Genomic DNA, 17,851 nt, shown 5'->3' with positions numbered 1-17,851 from the left:
CTGTTTAGTCCACTGTGCTAAACCAGCCCCTATACAGAGCAGCACGGGCTCTGATTGGTGGACTCCCCTCCCGACCAGGGAAACTGTGCCAGGCGTTGAGAGGTGGAGACTTTGAGCAGTTCAGACAGATCTGTGTGTCTGGTGTGATGTTTCTGACATTCAGCCCGGCTGCCTGAGATAAAGTGAGGTCGCTGACCTTACATCGGGGTGCAAGCCTCCAAAGCTTCAGAAAGGTGAGGAGGTGATCCTGGCCAATGGCTGTCGAGGGGAGCAGTGGAGAGACCCTTCCCCTCCAGGCCAGGGCTGAAGAAGGCAGGAGAGCAGCCAACCAAAGCAAAAACAGAGGCCAGGCAGAGAGAGCCAGCACCCAGCAAGAACACATGTGATTGAGGCCTGAGGGCCAGCCACCCAAACAAGAGGTAATCAGTTGGCAGCTGTGGGGACTAGGCAAGCGCTGACATTGTGGTTTTCGGGGAGCCAGAGGCCAGAGCTGAGAATGAGGCTGGACAACAACCAGACTGGTGAGAGCAGAGGCCAGGCCAGGTGGCCACCAGCAGCAGCCAGACAAGCAATGAGCCAACAGCACGTCTACCATATTAGGCCATCCAAGGGAGCAGGGGCGACTTGAACCCCAGGCCAGGGCTGAGGAGGGAAAAGAAGCCTGATCTTTCAAAAATTAATATTCATTGAAATCAAGACGGTTCAGTCACGATGAATCTGGAACTCAAAAATACAGGAAGTTGGAAGGCAAGACAAGAAGATGAAGCTGGGCAAAAAGACAGTTTGGCATTTTACTTTGAAAGGTTTGAAGTATCGAACAGTACCCAAACTGCACATTCATCCTCAACAACAACATCCACCAATGTTTTGGTGACATCGACCAGCCAATTTCCAGAGATAATGCATCTCCTGAACAACATGATCAAGATGTGGGCTCTGAAACGGGACTGGAACAACAGGATACTGCTCAAGCTCATTGTTCTTCTGATGCTGAAGTGAAGCAAGAAACCTACCCTGAAGACATTGCCTTGAGGGTCTGATTGAATATTTTGTAATAAATAGACCAGAAAACAGGTAATAGAGAACCTGAGAGAAGAATTAGATGTTGGAGGCTGAAAGAAGGTTAGGTGCTTTCATAAGTTCCATTTTCTGAGGGTGAAGAGAAATGGGATGATGGAAATTAGAAATTGGGTGATTCTTTTCAGAAATCTCTAAGGCAGTCAACTGTTATGTTTGCAAATTGTTTCCTGACACGAGTAAAGGGAAACAGCCATTTCCTGATGGGGATTCATACTGGAGGAATGTTGGAAGAGATATTGGTGATCATGAAGATTTCTCTGTTTTGTCCAACTACAAGCCCACACATATGTGTACCTGGAGACAATTGTTTTAGAAATCATTGCAATTTTAGGTTTGAATATCAAAAAACTGTGGAAATGAAAATGAAAAATGAAATGAAAATCACTTATTGTCACGAGTAGGCTTCAATGAAGTTACTGTGAAAAGCCCCTAGTCGCCACATTCCGGCGCCTGTCCGGGGAGGCTGGTACGGGAATCGAACCGTGCTGCTGGCCTGCTTGGTCTGCTTTAAAAGCCAGCGATTTAGCCGAGTGAGCTAAACCAGCCCCTGGTGAGCTAAACCAGCCCCAGAGCAGAGCTTTGATAATGCTGCAAAATATTAGGAAAATATTCAGGTCCACAAGCAAGACATAAGCCCCTATGCATTTTTTATCCCATGTTCCAGTTGCTCCTTGAAATGCATATGCATCGCTGCAGCTGAATCCTGTGAGGAAGCCAAAATGGCGATAGCTCAGTGGAAGCATAGGCACAAACATTACCAAAAAATATAGTTCGCTCTGAGGAGGGGTAGTGCACATGACACAAGAATGTTATTTTTTGATTAAGCTAGAGACAGTGTGTTGCCTCCCAGGTGCCAGGGTCCGCGATGTGTCGGATCGTGTTTTAGGGAGAGCAGGGGGAGCAGCCCCAAGTCATGGTCCACATAGGTACCAACGATATAGGTAGGAAAAGGGACAGGGATATAAGGCAGGAATTCAGGGAGCTAGGGTGGAAACTTAGATCTAGGACAAACCGAGTTATTATCTCTGGGTTGTTACCCGTGCCACGTGCTAGCGAGTCGAGGAATAGGGGGAGAGAGCAGTTGAACACATGGCTACAGGGATGGTGCAGGAGGGAGGGTTTCAGATTGCTGGATAATTGGGGCTCATTCTGGGGTGGGTGGGACCTCTACAAATGGGATGGACTACACCTGGACCAGAGGGGTACCAATATCCTGGGGGGGGGGAAATTAGTTAATGCTCTTCGGGAGGGTTTAAACTAGTTCAGGGGATTGGGAACCTGAATTGTAGCTCCAGTTTACAAGAGGTTGAGAGTAGTGAGGTCATGAGTAAGGTTTCAAAGTTGCAGGAGTGTATCGGCAGGAAGGAAGGTGTTTTAAAGTGCATCTACTTCAATGCCAGGAGCATCCGGAATAAGGTGGGTGAACTTGCGGCATGGGTTGGTACCTGGAACTTCGATGTTGTGGCCATTTCGGAGACATGGATAGAGCAGGGACAGGAATGATTGTTGCAGGTGCCGGAGTTTAGATATGTCAGTAAGCTCAGGGAAGGTGGTAAAAGAGGGTGAGGGGTGGCATTGTTAGTCAAGGACAGTATTACGGTGGCAGAAAGGACGTTTGATGAGGATTCGTCTACTGAGGTAGTATGGGCTGAGGTTGGAAACAGGAAAGGAGAGTTCACCCTGTTAGGGATTTTCTATAGGCCTCCGAAAAGTTCCAGATATGTAGAGGAAAGGATTACAAAGATGATTCTGGATAGGAGCGAAAGTAACAGGGTAGTTGTTATGGGGGACTTTAACTTTCCAAATATTGACTGGAAACGCTATAGTTCGAGTACTTTAGATGGGTCCGTTTTTGTCCAATGTGTGCAGGAGGGTTTCCTGATGCAGTATGTAGATAGGCCAACGAGAGGCGAGGCCGTATTGGATTTGGTACTGGGTAATGAACCAGGACAGGTGCTAGATTTGGAGGTAGGTGAGCACTTTGGTGATAGTGACCACAATTCGATTACGTTTACTTTAGTGATGGAAAGGGATAGGTATATACCGCAAGCCAAGAGTCATATCTGGGGGAAAGGCAATTATGATGCGATGAGGCAAGTCTTAGGATGCATCGGATGTGGAGGGAAACTGCAGGGGATGGGTACAATGGAAATGTGGAGCATGTTCAAGGAACAGCTACTGCATGTTCTTGATAAGTATGTACCTGTCAGGCAGGGAGGAAGTGGTCGAGCGAGGGAACCATGGGTTACTAAAGAAGTTGAATCACTTGTCAAGAGGAAGAAGGAGGCTTATGTAAAGATGAGACGTAAAGGTTCAGTTAGGGCGCTTGAGAGTTACAAGTTAGCCAGGAAGGACCTAAAGAGAGAGCTAAGAAGAGCCAGGAGGGGACATGAGAAGTCTTTGGCAGGTAGGATCAAGGATAACCATAAAGCTTTCTATGGATACGTCAGGAATAAAAGAATGACTAGGGTAAGAGCAGGGCTAGTCAAGGGCAGTAGTGGGAAGTTGTGCGTGGAGTTCGAGGAGATAGGAGAGGTGCTAAATGAATATTTTTCGTCAGTATTCACGCAGGAAAAAGACAAAAGTTGTGGAGGAGAATACTGAGATACAGGCTACTAGACTAGAAGGGCTTGAGGTTCATAAGGAGGAGGTGTTAGCGATTCTGGAAAGAGTGAAAATAGATAAGTCCCCTGGGCCGGATGGGATTTATCCTAGGATTCTCTGGGAAGCTAGGAAGGAGATTGCTGAGCCTTTGGCTTTGATCTTTATGTCATCATTGTCTATAGGAATAGTGCCAGAAGACTGGAGGATAGCAAATGTTGTCCCGTTGTTCAAGAAGGGGAGTAGAGACAACCCCGGTAACTATAGACCAGTGAGCCTTATTTCTGTTGTGGGCAAAGTCTTGGAAAGGTTTATAAGAGATAGGATGTATAATCATCTGGAAAGGAATAATTTGATTAGAGATAGTCAACACGGTTTTGTGAAGGGTAGGTCGTGCCTCACAAACCTTATTGAGTTCTTTGAGAAGGTGACCGAACAGGTGGATGAGGGTAAAGCAGTTGATGTGGTGTATATGGATTTCAGTAAAGCGTTTGACAAGGTTCCCCATGGTGGGCTATTGCAGAAAATACGGAGGCATGGGATTCAAGGTGATTTAGCAGTTTGGATCAGAAATTGGCTAGAGAAGAAGAGAAAGGGTGGTGGTTGATGGGAAATGTTCAGACTGGAGTCCAGTTATTAGTGGTGTACCACAAGGATCTGTTTTGGGGCCACTGTTGTTTGTCATTTTTATAAATGACCTGGAGGAGGGCGTAGAATGATGGGTGAGTAAATTTGCAGATGACACTAAAGTCGGTGGAGTTGTAGACAGTGTGGAAGGATGTTACAAGTTACAGAGGGACATAGATAAGCTGCAGAGCTGGGCTGAGAGGTGGTAAATGGAGTTTAATGCAGAAAAGTGTGAGGTGATTCATTTTGGAAGGAATAACAGGAAGACAGAGTACTGGGCTAATGGTAAGATTCTTGGTAGTGTGGACGAGCAGAGAGATCTCGGTGTCCATGTCCATTGATCCCTGAAAGTTGCCACCCAGGTTGAGAGAGTTGTTAGGAAGGCGTACGGTGTGTTAGCTTTTATTGGTGGAGGGATTGCGTCTCGGCGCCATGAGGTCATGTTGTCGCTGTACAAAACTCTGCTGCGGCCGCATTTGGAGTATTGCTTGCAATTCTGGTCGCCGCATTATAGGAAGGATGTGGAAGCATTGGAAAGGGTGCAGAGCAGATTTGCCAGAATGTTGCCTGGTATGGAGGGAAGATCTTATGAGGGAAGGCTGAGGGACTTGAGGCTGTTTTCGTTAGAGAGAAGAAGGTTAAGAGGTGACTTAATTGAGGCATACAAGATGATCAGAGGATTAGATAGGGTGGACAGTGAGAGCCTTTTTCCTCGGATGGTGATGTCCAGCACGAGGGGACATAGCTTTAAATTGAGGGGAGATACAGGACAGATGTCAGAGGTAGGTTCTTTACTCAGAGAGCAGTACGGGCGTGGAATGCCCTGCCTGCAATAGTAGTGGACTCGCCAACACTAAGGGCATTTAAATGGTCATTGGATAGACATATGGATGATAAGGGAATAGTGTGGATGGGTTTTAGAGGGGTTTCACAGGTCGGAGCAACATCGAGGGTCGAAGGGCCTGTACTGCGCTGTAATGTTCTATGTTCTTGCAGACACAAATTGCTTTGTAGCTGAAGTGAAACAATTCATTCATTTCATCAATAATGATGAGTTTGGTTCTTCGCGATCACCTGCTGATTTGGACAGACCTGTACGTGATGTGTTGTAGGCAAATGTGGAAACCATTCGGAAAGTTTTTTCAACAAAACCTGTCACAAATGATTCTGGTGAATGTTCTTTCTCTGTATTGAAAAGAGTGAAAAATCATCTGCAAAGTACAATTTGACAAGTTCAACAATACTGACGATTGAAAATGTCTCCTTGCAAGATTTCACCTTCAATGATGTTATAGATGAATTTATGAAGAAAAAGTACAGAAGAAAAGTTAACTAAATTGCCATGGATTGCAAAAAACTGATGAAGCAAGAAAATTCCCAAAGTCTGTCTCTCTACCATCTTCTCCAGACTAAATTCTGTACTTCAGGAGAAAACATTTGCCTGTCTGAGATATTGGCTGGTGGCCACATGCAGACGGTTATAACCATCATTCCCCCACCCCTCTTCACTGGCCTTCAGAAAATCTCTTCGCTACAGGACAAAGAATGGAATCCTGCCAGACGGTTGCCAGCGAAGCCAATGATATTAGACTTGGGCTGGACACTCCGCTTCATTGGAGTATTTGGTTCTGCGCTGGACTTTTCCTGACTCATTCTGTCCTGCATTGGCCTGTGCTCTGCCGCACTCGGCTGATTTCTCCGTCCCATTGCTCATCAACCGGGTCACATTTGCTCAACTAAGACACACAGTTCACAATATTGACCATCTTGACCGTCATGCTGACAACAGGTAGGCTTGGATTTCAATTAATCAATTACAGGCTTGTTGTGATAAGTGAAAGAGCACTAAAGCAGTTAAGCAGTGATTTGGGGGTTTTGTGCCTTGCATTATGTGAGCTGAAGGTGGACAGGGTCAGGTGGGCATTGATATCCTTAGGAGCGGGTTTTGATATCATTGGGGGTGGGGATTGATTTGGGGGCCCTGTAAAGAGGAAGGGGAGGGGCCCCCAAGAGTGTAGGTTGAGTGGAAGGATCTATGGCCATCTGTGCTTTTTGTATCAATCACATGACAGAAACCTTTTGAATGTTCACCCCCCCCCCCCCCCCCCCCCCCCCCCCCCCCACACACACACACACCAGAGCAAGAGTTTTAGGCTCTGCCTAAGTAGGGAATGGAGTTGGGAAGGGCCAATAGATATGCAGACACCAGCTGACGTTCCAGCAGAGGCAGGTTCAGGGGTAGGAGGGCTGTCTGGCCCTCAAGTGGGAAGCCAAATTAGCTCATTAAGAGCTTTAAGAGACGGTAATGGAGGCACACTGATATTTTCCTGCAGACACCCATTTAGACTGCTCATCCAAAGCAGAGGGATTAACCCTCCCCGTCCCCCCACCCCAACCAGTTACTGCTCCCCCTGGGGTGAGGTTGGGACCCAGAAGCAATAATGCCTCCTGTTTTCCACCCCAAAGTGAAAATTCAGGTCCTGCCTTTTTTTGCACATTCTTCAGAACAAACCCAACTTCAAAGGATGAGAGAGCGGATTTGTCACTGACGTGTCAGTAATCTGTCACTGATGTGTTACGAATATGTCACTAACGTGTCACTGATATGTCACTGACATGGCACTAATATGTCACTGATGTGTCACTGATATGTCACTGACATGTCATTAATGTGCCATTGATGTGTTACGAATATGTCACTGACGTGTCACTGATATGTCACTGACATGGCACTAATATGTCACTGATGTGTTACGAATATGTCACTAACGTGTCACTGATATGTCACTGACATGGCACTAATATGTCACTGATATGTCACTGACATGGCACTAATATGTCACTGATGTGTCACTGATGTGTCACTGATATGTCACTGACATGTCATTAATGTGCCATTGATGTGTTACGAATATGTCACTGACGTGTCACTGATATGTCACTGACATGGCACTAATGTGTCACTAATGTGTTACGAATATGTCACTAACGTGTCACTGATATGTCACTGACATGGCACTGATGTGTCACTGATGTGTCACTGATATGTCACTGATATGTCATTAATGTGCCATTGATGTGTTACGAATATGTTACTGACGTGTCAGTAATGTGTCATTGATGTGTTACGAATATGTCACTAACGTGTCACTGATATGTCACTGACATGGCACTGACGTGTCATTGACGTGTCACTGATGTGTCAATGACATGTCACTAATGTGCCATTGATGTGTCACTAATGTTTTACACAGCACTGCAAATTCCTGGTCACATTATTTTTTCATGGAAAGGATTTTGGATTGATTTACACACCTGTGTCTTTTTTTAAAAAATTGACAATTTTCTAGGTATAAGATGCACATTCAAAACAATGATTAAAACCAGGTTACACAGGTTTCTGAAATGTTACACTTGATTCTCTCAAACCTGTCAATTAGCATAATCCCAATTAATTTTAAAAGGAGCAGATATTCACTTGAAGCCATGCTCTGAATGGAGGGGGTAACTGATTACATTTATAGACAATCCAACCGGAAATAATGATTATTTTGTCAGGACAGTCTCACTCAAACTAAAATGGTTGCGGTGTTCGTTCCATCAATAGCTTCACCGATTGTACAAATATAAATGAAAGGTATTTCCATGTAGAGGGAACACTGAATTGCCTTCTGGCTGGTTCAATGCTCCATGTACAGGAACAATTACACACCTGGAGGTGGTGGGCGAGGTTGGGCTGGTTGGACCCACTGGGAAGGGGCTCCTGGTGGGGGCTGGACCTGTGGTTTTGTTGACTGCGGCGGCACCTGTTGATGAAAGAGATTTCGGTGAAAATAGGGAAAGTGCAGTAGCTGGGCAAAGATTTAACTGTCGTTCATCCAATTCACCATTGCCTGGAGATTATGGTCAGCTTTGCTGACCCCAATTTACCCGGAAGGAGATTCAGTCGAAACTATTGGAAGGAGAAATGAAGGCAAAATTCACGTGAATGTAATGAATGGATGATGCATTTTTAGTTCAGGTTCTGGGGACAGAGACACGTTACCAGTGGTTTATTTTGGAAAATGCAATTTTCTAATTCGCGAAGGAATCAGGAAAATATTGGTTTAGGGAATAAAACTGTCTCCCTGTTTCCCGGTCTCCCTGTTTCCCAGTCTCCCTGTTTCCCGGTCTCCCTGTTTCCCGGTCTGTCAGTTTCCCGGTCTCTCTGATTCCAGGTCTCCCTGTTTCCCGGTCTGTCAGTTTCCCAGTCTCTCTGATTCCCGGTCTCCCTGTTTCCCGGTCTGTCTGTCTCCCGGTCTCTCTGATTCCCGGTCTGTCAGTTTCCCGGTCTCCCTGTTTCCCGGTCTCCCTGTTTCCCGGTCTCTCTGATTCCAGGTCTCCCTGTTTCCCGGTCTGTCTGTCTCCCGGTCTCCGTGTCTCCCGGTCTGTCTGTTTCCCGGTCTGTCTGTTTCCCGGTCTCCCTGTCTCCCGGTCTGTCTGTCTCCCTGTCTGTCTGTTTCCCGGTTTCCCCGTTTCCCTGTCTTCCCGTTTCCCTGTCTCCCCGTTTCCCGGTCTCCCCGTTTCCCGGTCTCTCCGTTTCCCGGTTTCCCCGTTTCCCGGTCTCCCCGTTTCCCGGTCTCCCCGTTTCCCGGTCTCTCCGTTTCCCGGTCTCCCCGTTTCCCGGTCTCCCCTTTTCCCGGTCTCCCCGTTTCCCGGTCTCCCCTTTTCCCGGTCTCTCCGTTTCCCGGTCTCCCCGTTTCCCGGTCTCCCTGTTTCCCGGTCTCTCCGTTTCCCGGTCTCTCCATTTCCCGGTCTCTCCTGATTCCCGGTCTGTCAGTTTCCCGGTCTCCCTGTTTCCCGGTCTCCCTGTTTCCCGGTCTCTCTGTTTCCCGGTCTCTCTGTTTCCCGGTCTGTCTGATTTCCGGTCTATTTGTTTTCTCCCAGTAAACCAGTGAATTGAAATTAAATATATATTGGTAAACATACATTTACAATATTATTGCCGGGAAGCTTGCAGTTATTGCAAGTTTTGATCTGATATTTGGCTGGAGGGAACGATTGTCTTTGCCATCAGCAAAGATACAACATCATCTTGCATTCACATTTTGTCATTAACATTAGAAAGTATTTGAAAGATTGGTGGTGGCACTGTAGTTAGCACTGCTGCCTCACAATGGTCAGGTTTGATTCTGGCCTCGGGTCTCTGTCTGTGCGGAGTTTGCACTTTCTCTCCGTGTCTGCGTGGGTTTCCTCCGGGTGCTCCGGTCCAAAGATTGGCAGGTTAGGTGCATTCACCATGATAAATTGCCCCTTAGATCCAAAAGATTATGTGGGGTTACTGGGTTACGGGGATAGGATGGGGGCCTGACCCAAGATAGAGGGTCAGAGGGTCAGTGCAAACTCGATGGGCTGAATGGCCTCCTCTGCACTCTATTGATTCTATGTTTCTATGAAAGAGATGGAAGAGAAATGGATGCAGAGATCAAGAGTTGGTTAAGATTACAGAGACAGAGGGATGGTGATGTGATGGAAATATTAATACAAACAAAATTGTTTAAATTTGAAACTTAAAGAAGCAGGAGCCATTGTAGTTAGCAAGGACAGAGTGATGGTCCAATAGAACATCCATGATGTGGAGATGCCGGCGTTGGACTGGGGTAAGCACAGTAAGAAGTCTTACAACACCAGGTTAAAGTCCAACAGGTTTGTTTCAAACACTAGCTTTCGGAGCACTGCTCAGGTGAATGAAGAGGTGAATGAATAGAACATCATACAGGATTGCAAGTTAGAATTTCTACCCAGTTACAAGGCCCACGTGATTCACATTGTAGAGGAGGTGGGCTTTTGAGAGGAGGAGAGTCCGTCGGAAGCCATTGTAGGATCGGTCTACAGGGTGTATTCTAAGAATACCACTGAACCTCACAGGTTCAGTTCAGTCTGTCAGAATCTAGACAGAGCTGAGAGATAGAGGCAGCAAGTCTCTGTGCCTCATCATGCAAGAATGCGGGTGGCAGCTTGAGCTGTCTTTATGCAGATTTAAACAAGACTGGACGATTAGCTTAGTTTTGGCGAGAGGGAATAATCTCCAGGATAACTCACCGTAAAAGTCAATCAGGGATTAGAGGTTATCCTGGCTGGACAGGTTTTAGGAGAACAGAATAGAATTCCACAGAATTCCTACATTGCAGAAGGAGGCTATTCGGCCCATCGAGTCTGCACCGACTGTCTGAAAGATCACCCTATACAGGTCCGCTCCTCGCCCCATCTTTGGGTTGTGGGGGCGAAACCCACATAAACACAGGGAGAATGTGCAAACTCCACATGGACAGTGACCCAGAGTTGGGATCGAACCTGGGAACTCGGCACCAGGAGGCAGCAATGCTAACCACTGCATCACCGTGCTGCCCTGAATAGAGTTTCCAGTTAAGGGAGAGTGGAAAGTATAACTATGAGAAAGATTGAGTCGCATTAAAGCGTTAGCCAGGAATCTTTCTGTGGTTTGAGTTGAAATTTCTTGGAAAATAGTGTTTAGTTAATGTTGCGTTTAGTTTGTTTCAGTAAGCGGGGTGAATTGGTGGCAGAGTGGTTAGCACTGCTGCCTTGCAGAGCCAGGGACCCGGGTTCAATTCCGGCCTTGGGTAACTGTGAGGCGTTTGTATGTTCTCCCCGTGTGTGCGTGGGTTTCCTCCGGGTGCTCCGGTTTCCTCCCACAGTCCAAAGATGTGCAGGTTAGGTGGACTGGCCATGCTGAATTACTCCTTAATGTCCAAAGGTTAGATGATGTTATGGGAATAAGGAGGGGGTTTCGGCCTCAGTAGGGTCAGTGCAGACTCGATGGGCTGAATGGTCCCTTTCTGCACTGCAGGGATTCTATAAAAAATTAAAACTTGAAATCATGTTGTGCGCACTTGGCTACTGAAAATTCAAATTTATATTTTACCGTCTCGATGGAGATAGTAACATTTGATTTGGCTTAAACTAGAGTATTGTGCCCAATGTGGACACTACACCTCAGGAAAGATGTATAGGCTTTAGAGAGGGTGCAGGAAAGCTTTGCAAAATGATTTTAGTTTTAATGGATAGGTTGGATAAACTGGGTTTGTTCCCCATCGAAAAAGATTCAGATGTTCAAAATAATGAGTGTTGTAGATAGAGAGAAGCTGGTCCATTGGTTGAGGGGCTGATATTTTAAAGTGAGCCGCTGACAACGTGAGGAAAAGCATTTTGATGCACTGAGAGTGGTTAGAATTAGGAAAGTATTAATTGCTGGGAAGACAAATTCAACGTGGTTTCGGAAAGGAACTGGATAAGCATGTGTGGAGAAAATAATTGCAGGGTTATGGGGCACTGTAGTATTCTGTTGTGTGGAAAAGGCAGGAAACTGGGACTAGGCAAATTATTCTTGCATTGGCACAATGGGATAAATGGTCTCCTCTGTGATTCTATCAAAAAGCACCTAGAATCTTCTGTGGAGTCACAACCAGCCAAGGATCCACACCATCACAGGAGGGAAACCTGGAATTTTTGTCACTTTGCTGACCTGGCTCAATGTCATTCCGATTCTTTGTTGCGATGCTGCAGGATTCTCTGACAGAAGCTGGTTCATTTTTCCGATGACCAGGTCTGTTATTAATTGCCTGTCCTCCTCAATATATTCGCCAATCAGTGGCATGGCACAGTCCATTACCTGCATTAGAAGGGAAGAAATATTGAGAGCAGTCATCTGAATAATCATTCCGTACGTCACTTGAAATCTTAATCAAAACAAGGGAATTTTAAAATCATTTCCCAAATCCAACGTAATTTGAAAGTTCATGTCATCCCAGTCTCATAGTCATTGAGAACCAAACAGAAATGATAAACTTGAGAAGCTAGTGCGTCGGTTTATGCACATCAGCCACGTTTACCATTCGATCACCTGTCAATGGCTGAATTTCATGGAGGGATGAGTCACCTTTCAATGCTTGGCCAGCATTTTCTGGCCATTAAGCCTTTCATTATCTTCACCATCCAAGAGGGATCCCAGCCTCCGAGAGCTGCCAGTCACTGGCTGTCAGCTCTCTGTCCCAACAATGCTTCTCGGAGTGGTGGCCACTGCTGAAGTCCCCTGAAGAGGAGCCAGGAGTCTCAATTGGCCCATTGGGCAAGCAGGACACCCACCAGCTCTCCTGCCACGGCAGGAATACCCACAGGGACAGTTTTACACCTCCCCCAACTATCATCGAGGCTGCAGAGGTTGTAATATTCAGTCGCAGATTGCTTTTGCAATGTGCTGAATAGTCAAGGGGCGAATAGATTAATTTAACACCGGAAGGGAGTCCATTCCCATCATTCTATCAAACATTGGCTAATCTAAACATCAACTCCATGGAACTGGGTTTGATATCCTCACCATCAACAGGAATCTAATTAATCTCTGCATTGTAAAGTTCACTTTAACCAGCATCAGGAAAGAACGTTCCTGATTTCACTGTTCAGAGGCTGAGCTGTTATTTTAAGATTGGGCCTCTTTATTGCCGATTGTCCCACAAGAGGAAACCGCATAAAACTTTTAAATTACATTTCAGATCCCTTGAGATAATGATTAACATTCCAGAAACCTGTTTGGTTATATTTGTTCTATTTGTGCACTAGCTATTACTAATTTCTGTACATCAAAGTCTGAATCTCATGACTTCCGCTGGCGGCCGTGGAGTGAGACGTTGCTTATTTGGTAGCTCCCGCTTGTGGTTGAACTTTGGGACCTTTTTCCCTGACTTATGGGGGATTTGATCGATAAAATAGGAGACTGGTGAGGTAGAGGAGGAGAATCCCCCACCAGTTTATGGATTTGTGGACCAGAATTTGTGGTCTGAAAAGGATAGGTCATTGGGTAAAGAAGGGAGTGGAGTCTGCAGCACAGGAAGACATGGCGGAGGCTCAGGGACTGGGATTGCTGGTCCAGTAGTCAATGGAGCAGCTGGTGGAATTCCTCCAGGAGAGCTTTGCTAAGCAAAGGCAGGAGTACCTGGACCCAATTAAGACGGGGATTGATCGGGTGGAGTAAAGATTGGAAGCCCAGAGACAGGCGATCCAGAAGGTGGCCGAGCACGAGGATCAGCTAACCACGATGGAGGCAGAGATGGAGCTGATGAGGGACCATCAGAAAAGGCTGCAAGAGAAGGTGGAGGATTTGATGAAAAGGTCACGCAGACAGAACCCGAGGATTGTTAGCCTACCGGGGCCTACAGCGAGGGCTCAGGGCACATGTGGCGCGTATGTTCGAGAAGCTGTTGGGGGAAGTTTGCTCGACCCTTTGAGGGGGACAGGGCGCACAGAGTGCTTGCAAGGAAGCCACGGATGAATGAGCTGCCGAGGGTGATGGTGGTGCGAATGCACCGGTTCCTGGACAAGGAACAGACCTTGAGGTGGGCCAGGCAGACGAAGAGCTGCAAATGGGAAGATAACGAGCTGGGTATTTACCAGGACTTGGGTGCAGAACTGGCCAAAAGAAGAGCGAGCTTCAATAAAGTTAAATCAGCCTCTTCAAGAAGGGGGAGAAATTCGGCAAGTTGTACCCAGCTCGTTTATGGATCACTTACGAGGGTCAAGAACTGTATTTCGGATCGTCGGATGAGGCGATGAACTTTGTTAAGGTCAGGGGACTGGCAGGTGATGGAGGACGTTGAACTTGGGGGCGAATAATTCTGAACCAATGCTGTGAAATTTCTTTTCTCTTTGGGTCCTGTATGTATTGTTTTTGTACAAATGTTTCGGCCGTTGTTCAGTTTTGTGTGCGGGTGAACTTTGATCTTAATGGTGGGTAGTGGGTGCAATTTTTTTCTTTGTGTTTGTTGGGGATTGTTATGTTTTGCATATGTATGTTTGAGCGTGGGGGGGTGGGAGGGAGATCAGTGGGAGGGTAGGATGCTAGGTGCCATGGGTGGGGGCTAACAGACTAGCCGGGCGGGCTAGCTCATGGAAGCGCAGTGGGGGGGGGGGGGGGGGGGGGGGGGGGGGGGGGTTGAGCAGGTGATCAGTTTATTATGGGGGGGTTGGGATTGTTATTTTGTTATGGGGGAGGGGGGGGAATTGTTCTACTGACAGGGGAGGGACTGGGGCGTGGAGACAGACTGGAGGTCGATGACAGTGAACACCCGATGGTGGGCCTGAGGAGGCGCGGAGCCACGGGCTGGAGGCTGGCCGGCCTAAGAAAGGCGATAGTTGATCGGCAGGAGGGGGGGGAGCCCCCGACCAGGCTGATCACGTGGAATGTGAGAGGGCTAAATGGGCCGGTCAAGAGGTCTCGCGTGTTTGTGCCTTTGAAGAGTTTGAAGGTGAATGTGGCAATGCTACAGGAGACCCACCTGAGGGTAGTGGATCAGACTTGGCTGAGGAAGGGATGGGTCGGGCAGGTATTTCATTCGGGGCTAGACTCTAAAACTAGGGGGGGTCGATCAATAAGTGGGTGTCATTTGAGGTAGGGAATATAGTGGCAGACTCAGTGGGTAGGTATGCCATGGTGAGTGGGGAGCTGGAGGGGATGCCGGTGGGATTAGTGAATATTTACACACCAAACTGGGATGACGCGTTTATGAATCTCCTGTTGAGGAAGATTCCAGACCTGTACTTGCATAGATTAATCATGGTGGGGCGGGTCTTTAATACGGTTCTTGAGCCTAGCTTGGATCGGTCGAGTTCAAAGACAGGGAAGGTGCCAACCGCGGTGAAGGAACTAAAAGGATTTATGGAGCAGGTGGGAGGGGTAGTCCTGTGGAGATTCGGATGGCCAAGAGCAAAGGACTTTTCATTTTTTTCTCACATACACAAAGTGCACTCCCAGATTGATTTTTTCATTTTGAACAGGGTTTTGTTGGCAGGGTGGTAGATGCCGAGTATTCGGTGATTGTTGTGTCGGACATGCCCCACACTGGGTGGATTTACAGGTGAGCAAGAAGGGGAACCAGGCCCACAATGGAGACTGGATGTAGGACTGTTAGCGGATTAGGGGGTGTGTGGGCGGGTGAGGGAAGCCATTCAGAATTATTTGGAGATAAATTACCCGGGGGACGTTTCGACAGCAGCGGTATGGGAAGTGTTGAAGGCAGAGGTTAGGGGGGAGCTGATTTTGGAATGGCTCATAGGGAGAAGGTGGAGCGGTTAGAGATGGATAGGCTAGTGAGGGAGATACTCCAGATAGACAGGAGATTTTTGGAGGCCCCGGAAGCAGGGTTATTGAAGAAGCGGCAGAAGCTGCAGATGGAGTTTGGTCTGTTATCTACAGGGAAGGTGGTGGGACAGTTGAGGAAGACGAGAGGGGCAATATATGAGTATGGTGAGAAGGCCAGTAGGATTCTGGCACATCAGCTCAGGAAAAGGGAGGAGGCGTTGGAGATAGGAAGAGTGAAGGACAGGGGGGGGGAGCACGGTCTTGGACCCAGCAGGGGTGAATGGGGTGTTTAAGGAGGGGCAGGGGGGGGGGGGGGGGGGGGGGGGGGGGGGGGGGCAGAGGGGGGGGGAGGGGCGGGGGAGGCGGAGGTGGTGGTCGCTATGGACGCAGAGAAGGCCTTTGACCAGGTGGAATGAAATTATCTGTCGGAGGTCCTGGGATGGTTTGGGTTTGGGCAGGGCTTTATTGACAAGGTTCAGTTTCTGTACCAGGCACTGATTGCGAGTGTGTAGACAAACCGGGTGAGGTCGGACTACTTTAGACTGCACCGGGGGACAAGGCAAGGATGTCCTCTCTCCTCCCTGCTGTTTGCCTTGGCCATAGAGCCATTGGCGATGGTGCTGAGAGTGTCAAAGGACTGGCAGGGGATAGTACGGGGCAGGGTGGGTGGAACACAGGGTCTCGTTATATGCAAATGACCTACTCCTGTATATTTCTGACCCGTTAGGGGGGGGATGGGAGAGATTATAAGAACATAGAACATAAGAGCTAGGAGCAGGAGTCGGCCATCTGGCCCCTCGAGCCTGCTCCGCCATTCAATGAGATCATGGCTGATCTTTTGTGGACTCAGCTCCACTTTCCGGCCCGAACACCATAGAGGATCAACGTTCGGGTTCGTGCAGGGGTGGAAGCCATTTATTGACTTCTTCGGGAAAAACTAAACTGTTATCAGATTTAATAAAGGGGGGGGGGGCGGTTAGGGAGTAAGGGGGGGGTAGGGGGGAGTTAGGATAGTCTTGCGTAGGTGGGAACAGTGGGAGATGTTATGCACTGAAGTATGTTTACATTTGTATTTGTATCTTTTGTTGTTATAAAACCATAAATGCCTCAATAAAATGTTTGTTAAAAAAAAATCTGAAACTCCTCACTCTTTACAGTTTCTTTTCTCCAGACATTTAGAACATTTTCTGACTGGTCATTCTTGGATGACCTCAAACTTCCTGACATAGAATTCTGTTTGCCACAGTTATGTCCAATCACCTAATATGTCTGCACCTTTTTTGTAAATTCCCTTTTCAATCTCCAAAGATTTATAGTTTATGGGTATAATTTAACGGATGTGAAACAGACTCCTGTGTCGGGTGTGTTTGGCCGGGTGTTTCTCGGTGCTCGGAGCGCCGAGAATGATCCGGCTCTGCTCGCCAGGGCAGGAAGAGAGCGGAAGCCACCCAAATCTCCAGACCCCCCACCGTGGCCCCATCCGGACCCCCCCTAACATCCCAACACCATTTGGGGTGTCACTGAGCCCCTCGCACCCCACCTCACAAGGGCTGGGCATCCCTGGGCCCGATCCCCGGCACGGGCAAGGTGCCACCCGGGAACTGCCAGCCTTGTCCCTGCCAGCCCCACCTGGGCACCCTGGCATTGCCTCGATGGGCGGGATCCAGATTGCAATGCCTTGTGAGAGGTGTGACAAGACTGGTAAACTCACGAGAAGGTGAGATTTACCGGCCTTGTTGTGTCCAGAGTCGATCCCTCGAGCCCAATGGATTGCTCCCTAGATCTTGGAGGGGAAGTTATAGCAATACTTAGCACAGCACAAAATGTTACAGAATGTAAGCCCTCGGGAGCCCCAAACCACAACATAGTACAACAGAGCGTGTGAGAACTGCTGACCTTCGAGGAATGATTTCTTGAATATTGTTACTGGGAATGATTTTTTGCAGTTACATAACTTAAATCAGATCCAAAAGGAAATAAATACTTTCTCCACCTTTGGTGACATCGCAGTAAAGGCTAATCTTCCAGTCAAACAGCAAATAGTTATCAAGGGAAGGAAATGGAAGCTATAATTCCTTCTCCTGAACGTATCAAAGATGCTGAACAATATTGTACACGTGTTTGATGAGGCACCTTGTCGTTGCTGATCTGACTCAAAATGTTTCATAAAGTATACTGGTGAAAATAGATTGAAATTATATTTGTTTGAGACTATAAATCTGCTCAAAGTCCATCTGTGGTGCTTGTTTGAACAGATGAACGTGTTCTGTTAGTAATTCTAATATGTGATGCCTTAGAAAAGGATTGAGCTAAAGGAAAAAAGCTATCAAATAACTTCAACTCAAATATTTGTTATAGAATCGCAGCATTACATTGCGAGAACTTCTCATCTTTATAGAACAAAGAACAAAG

General features: G+C 47.3%; 1 protein-coding gene across 1 annotated transcript in view; it reads right to left on the bottom strand.

The window, feature by feature from the left end:
• LOC119955139 (synapsin-3-like) overlaps window positions 1–17,851 on the bottom strand; it is a 475,326-nt gene that overhangs the window by 5,297 nt on the left and 452,178 nt on the right. Inside the window, 2 exon segments of the mRNA XM_038781056.1 lie at window positions 8,021–8,114; window positions 11,831–11,977. Of these exon segments, the coding sequence (XP_038636984.1) occupies window positions 8,021–8,114; window positions 11,831–11,977 (241 nt within the window).

This window comes from Scyliorhinus canicula, chromosome 20 (genome assembly GCF_902713615.1).
Source record: "Scyliorhinus canicula chromosome 20, sScyCan1.1, whole genome shotgun sequence".
Lineage (NCBI taxonomy): Eukaryota > Metazoa > Chordata > Chondrichthyes > Carcharhiniformes > Scyliorhinidae > Scyliorhinus > Scyliorhinus canicula.
Note: the sequence above shows the minus strand (reverse complement) of the source record. Positions and strands in the feature narration are given on the sequence as shown.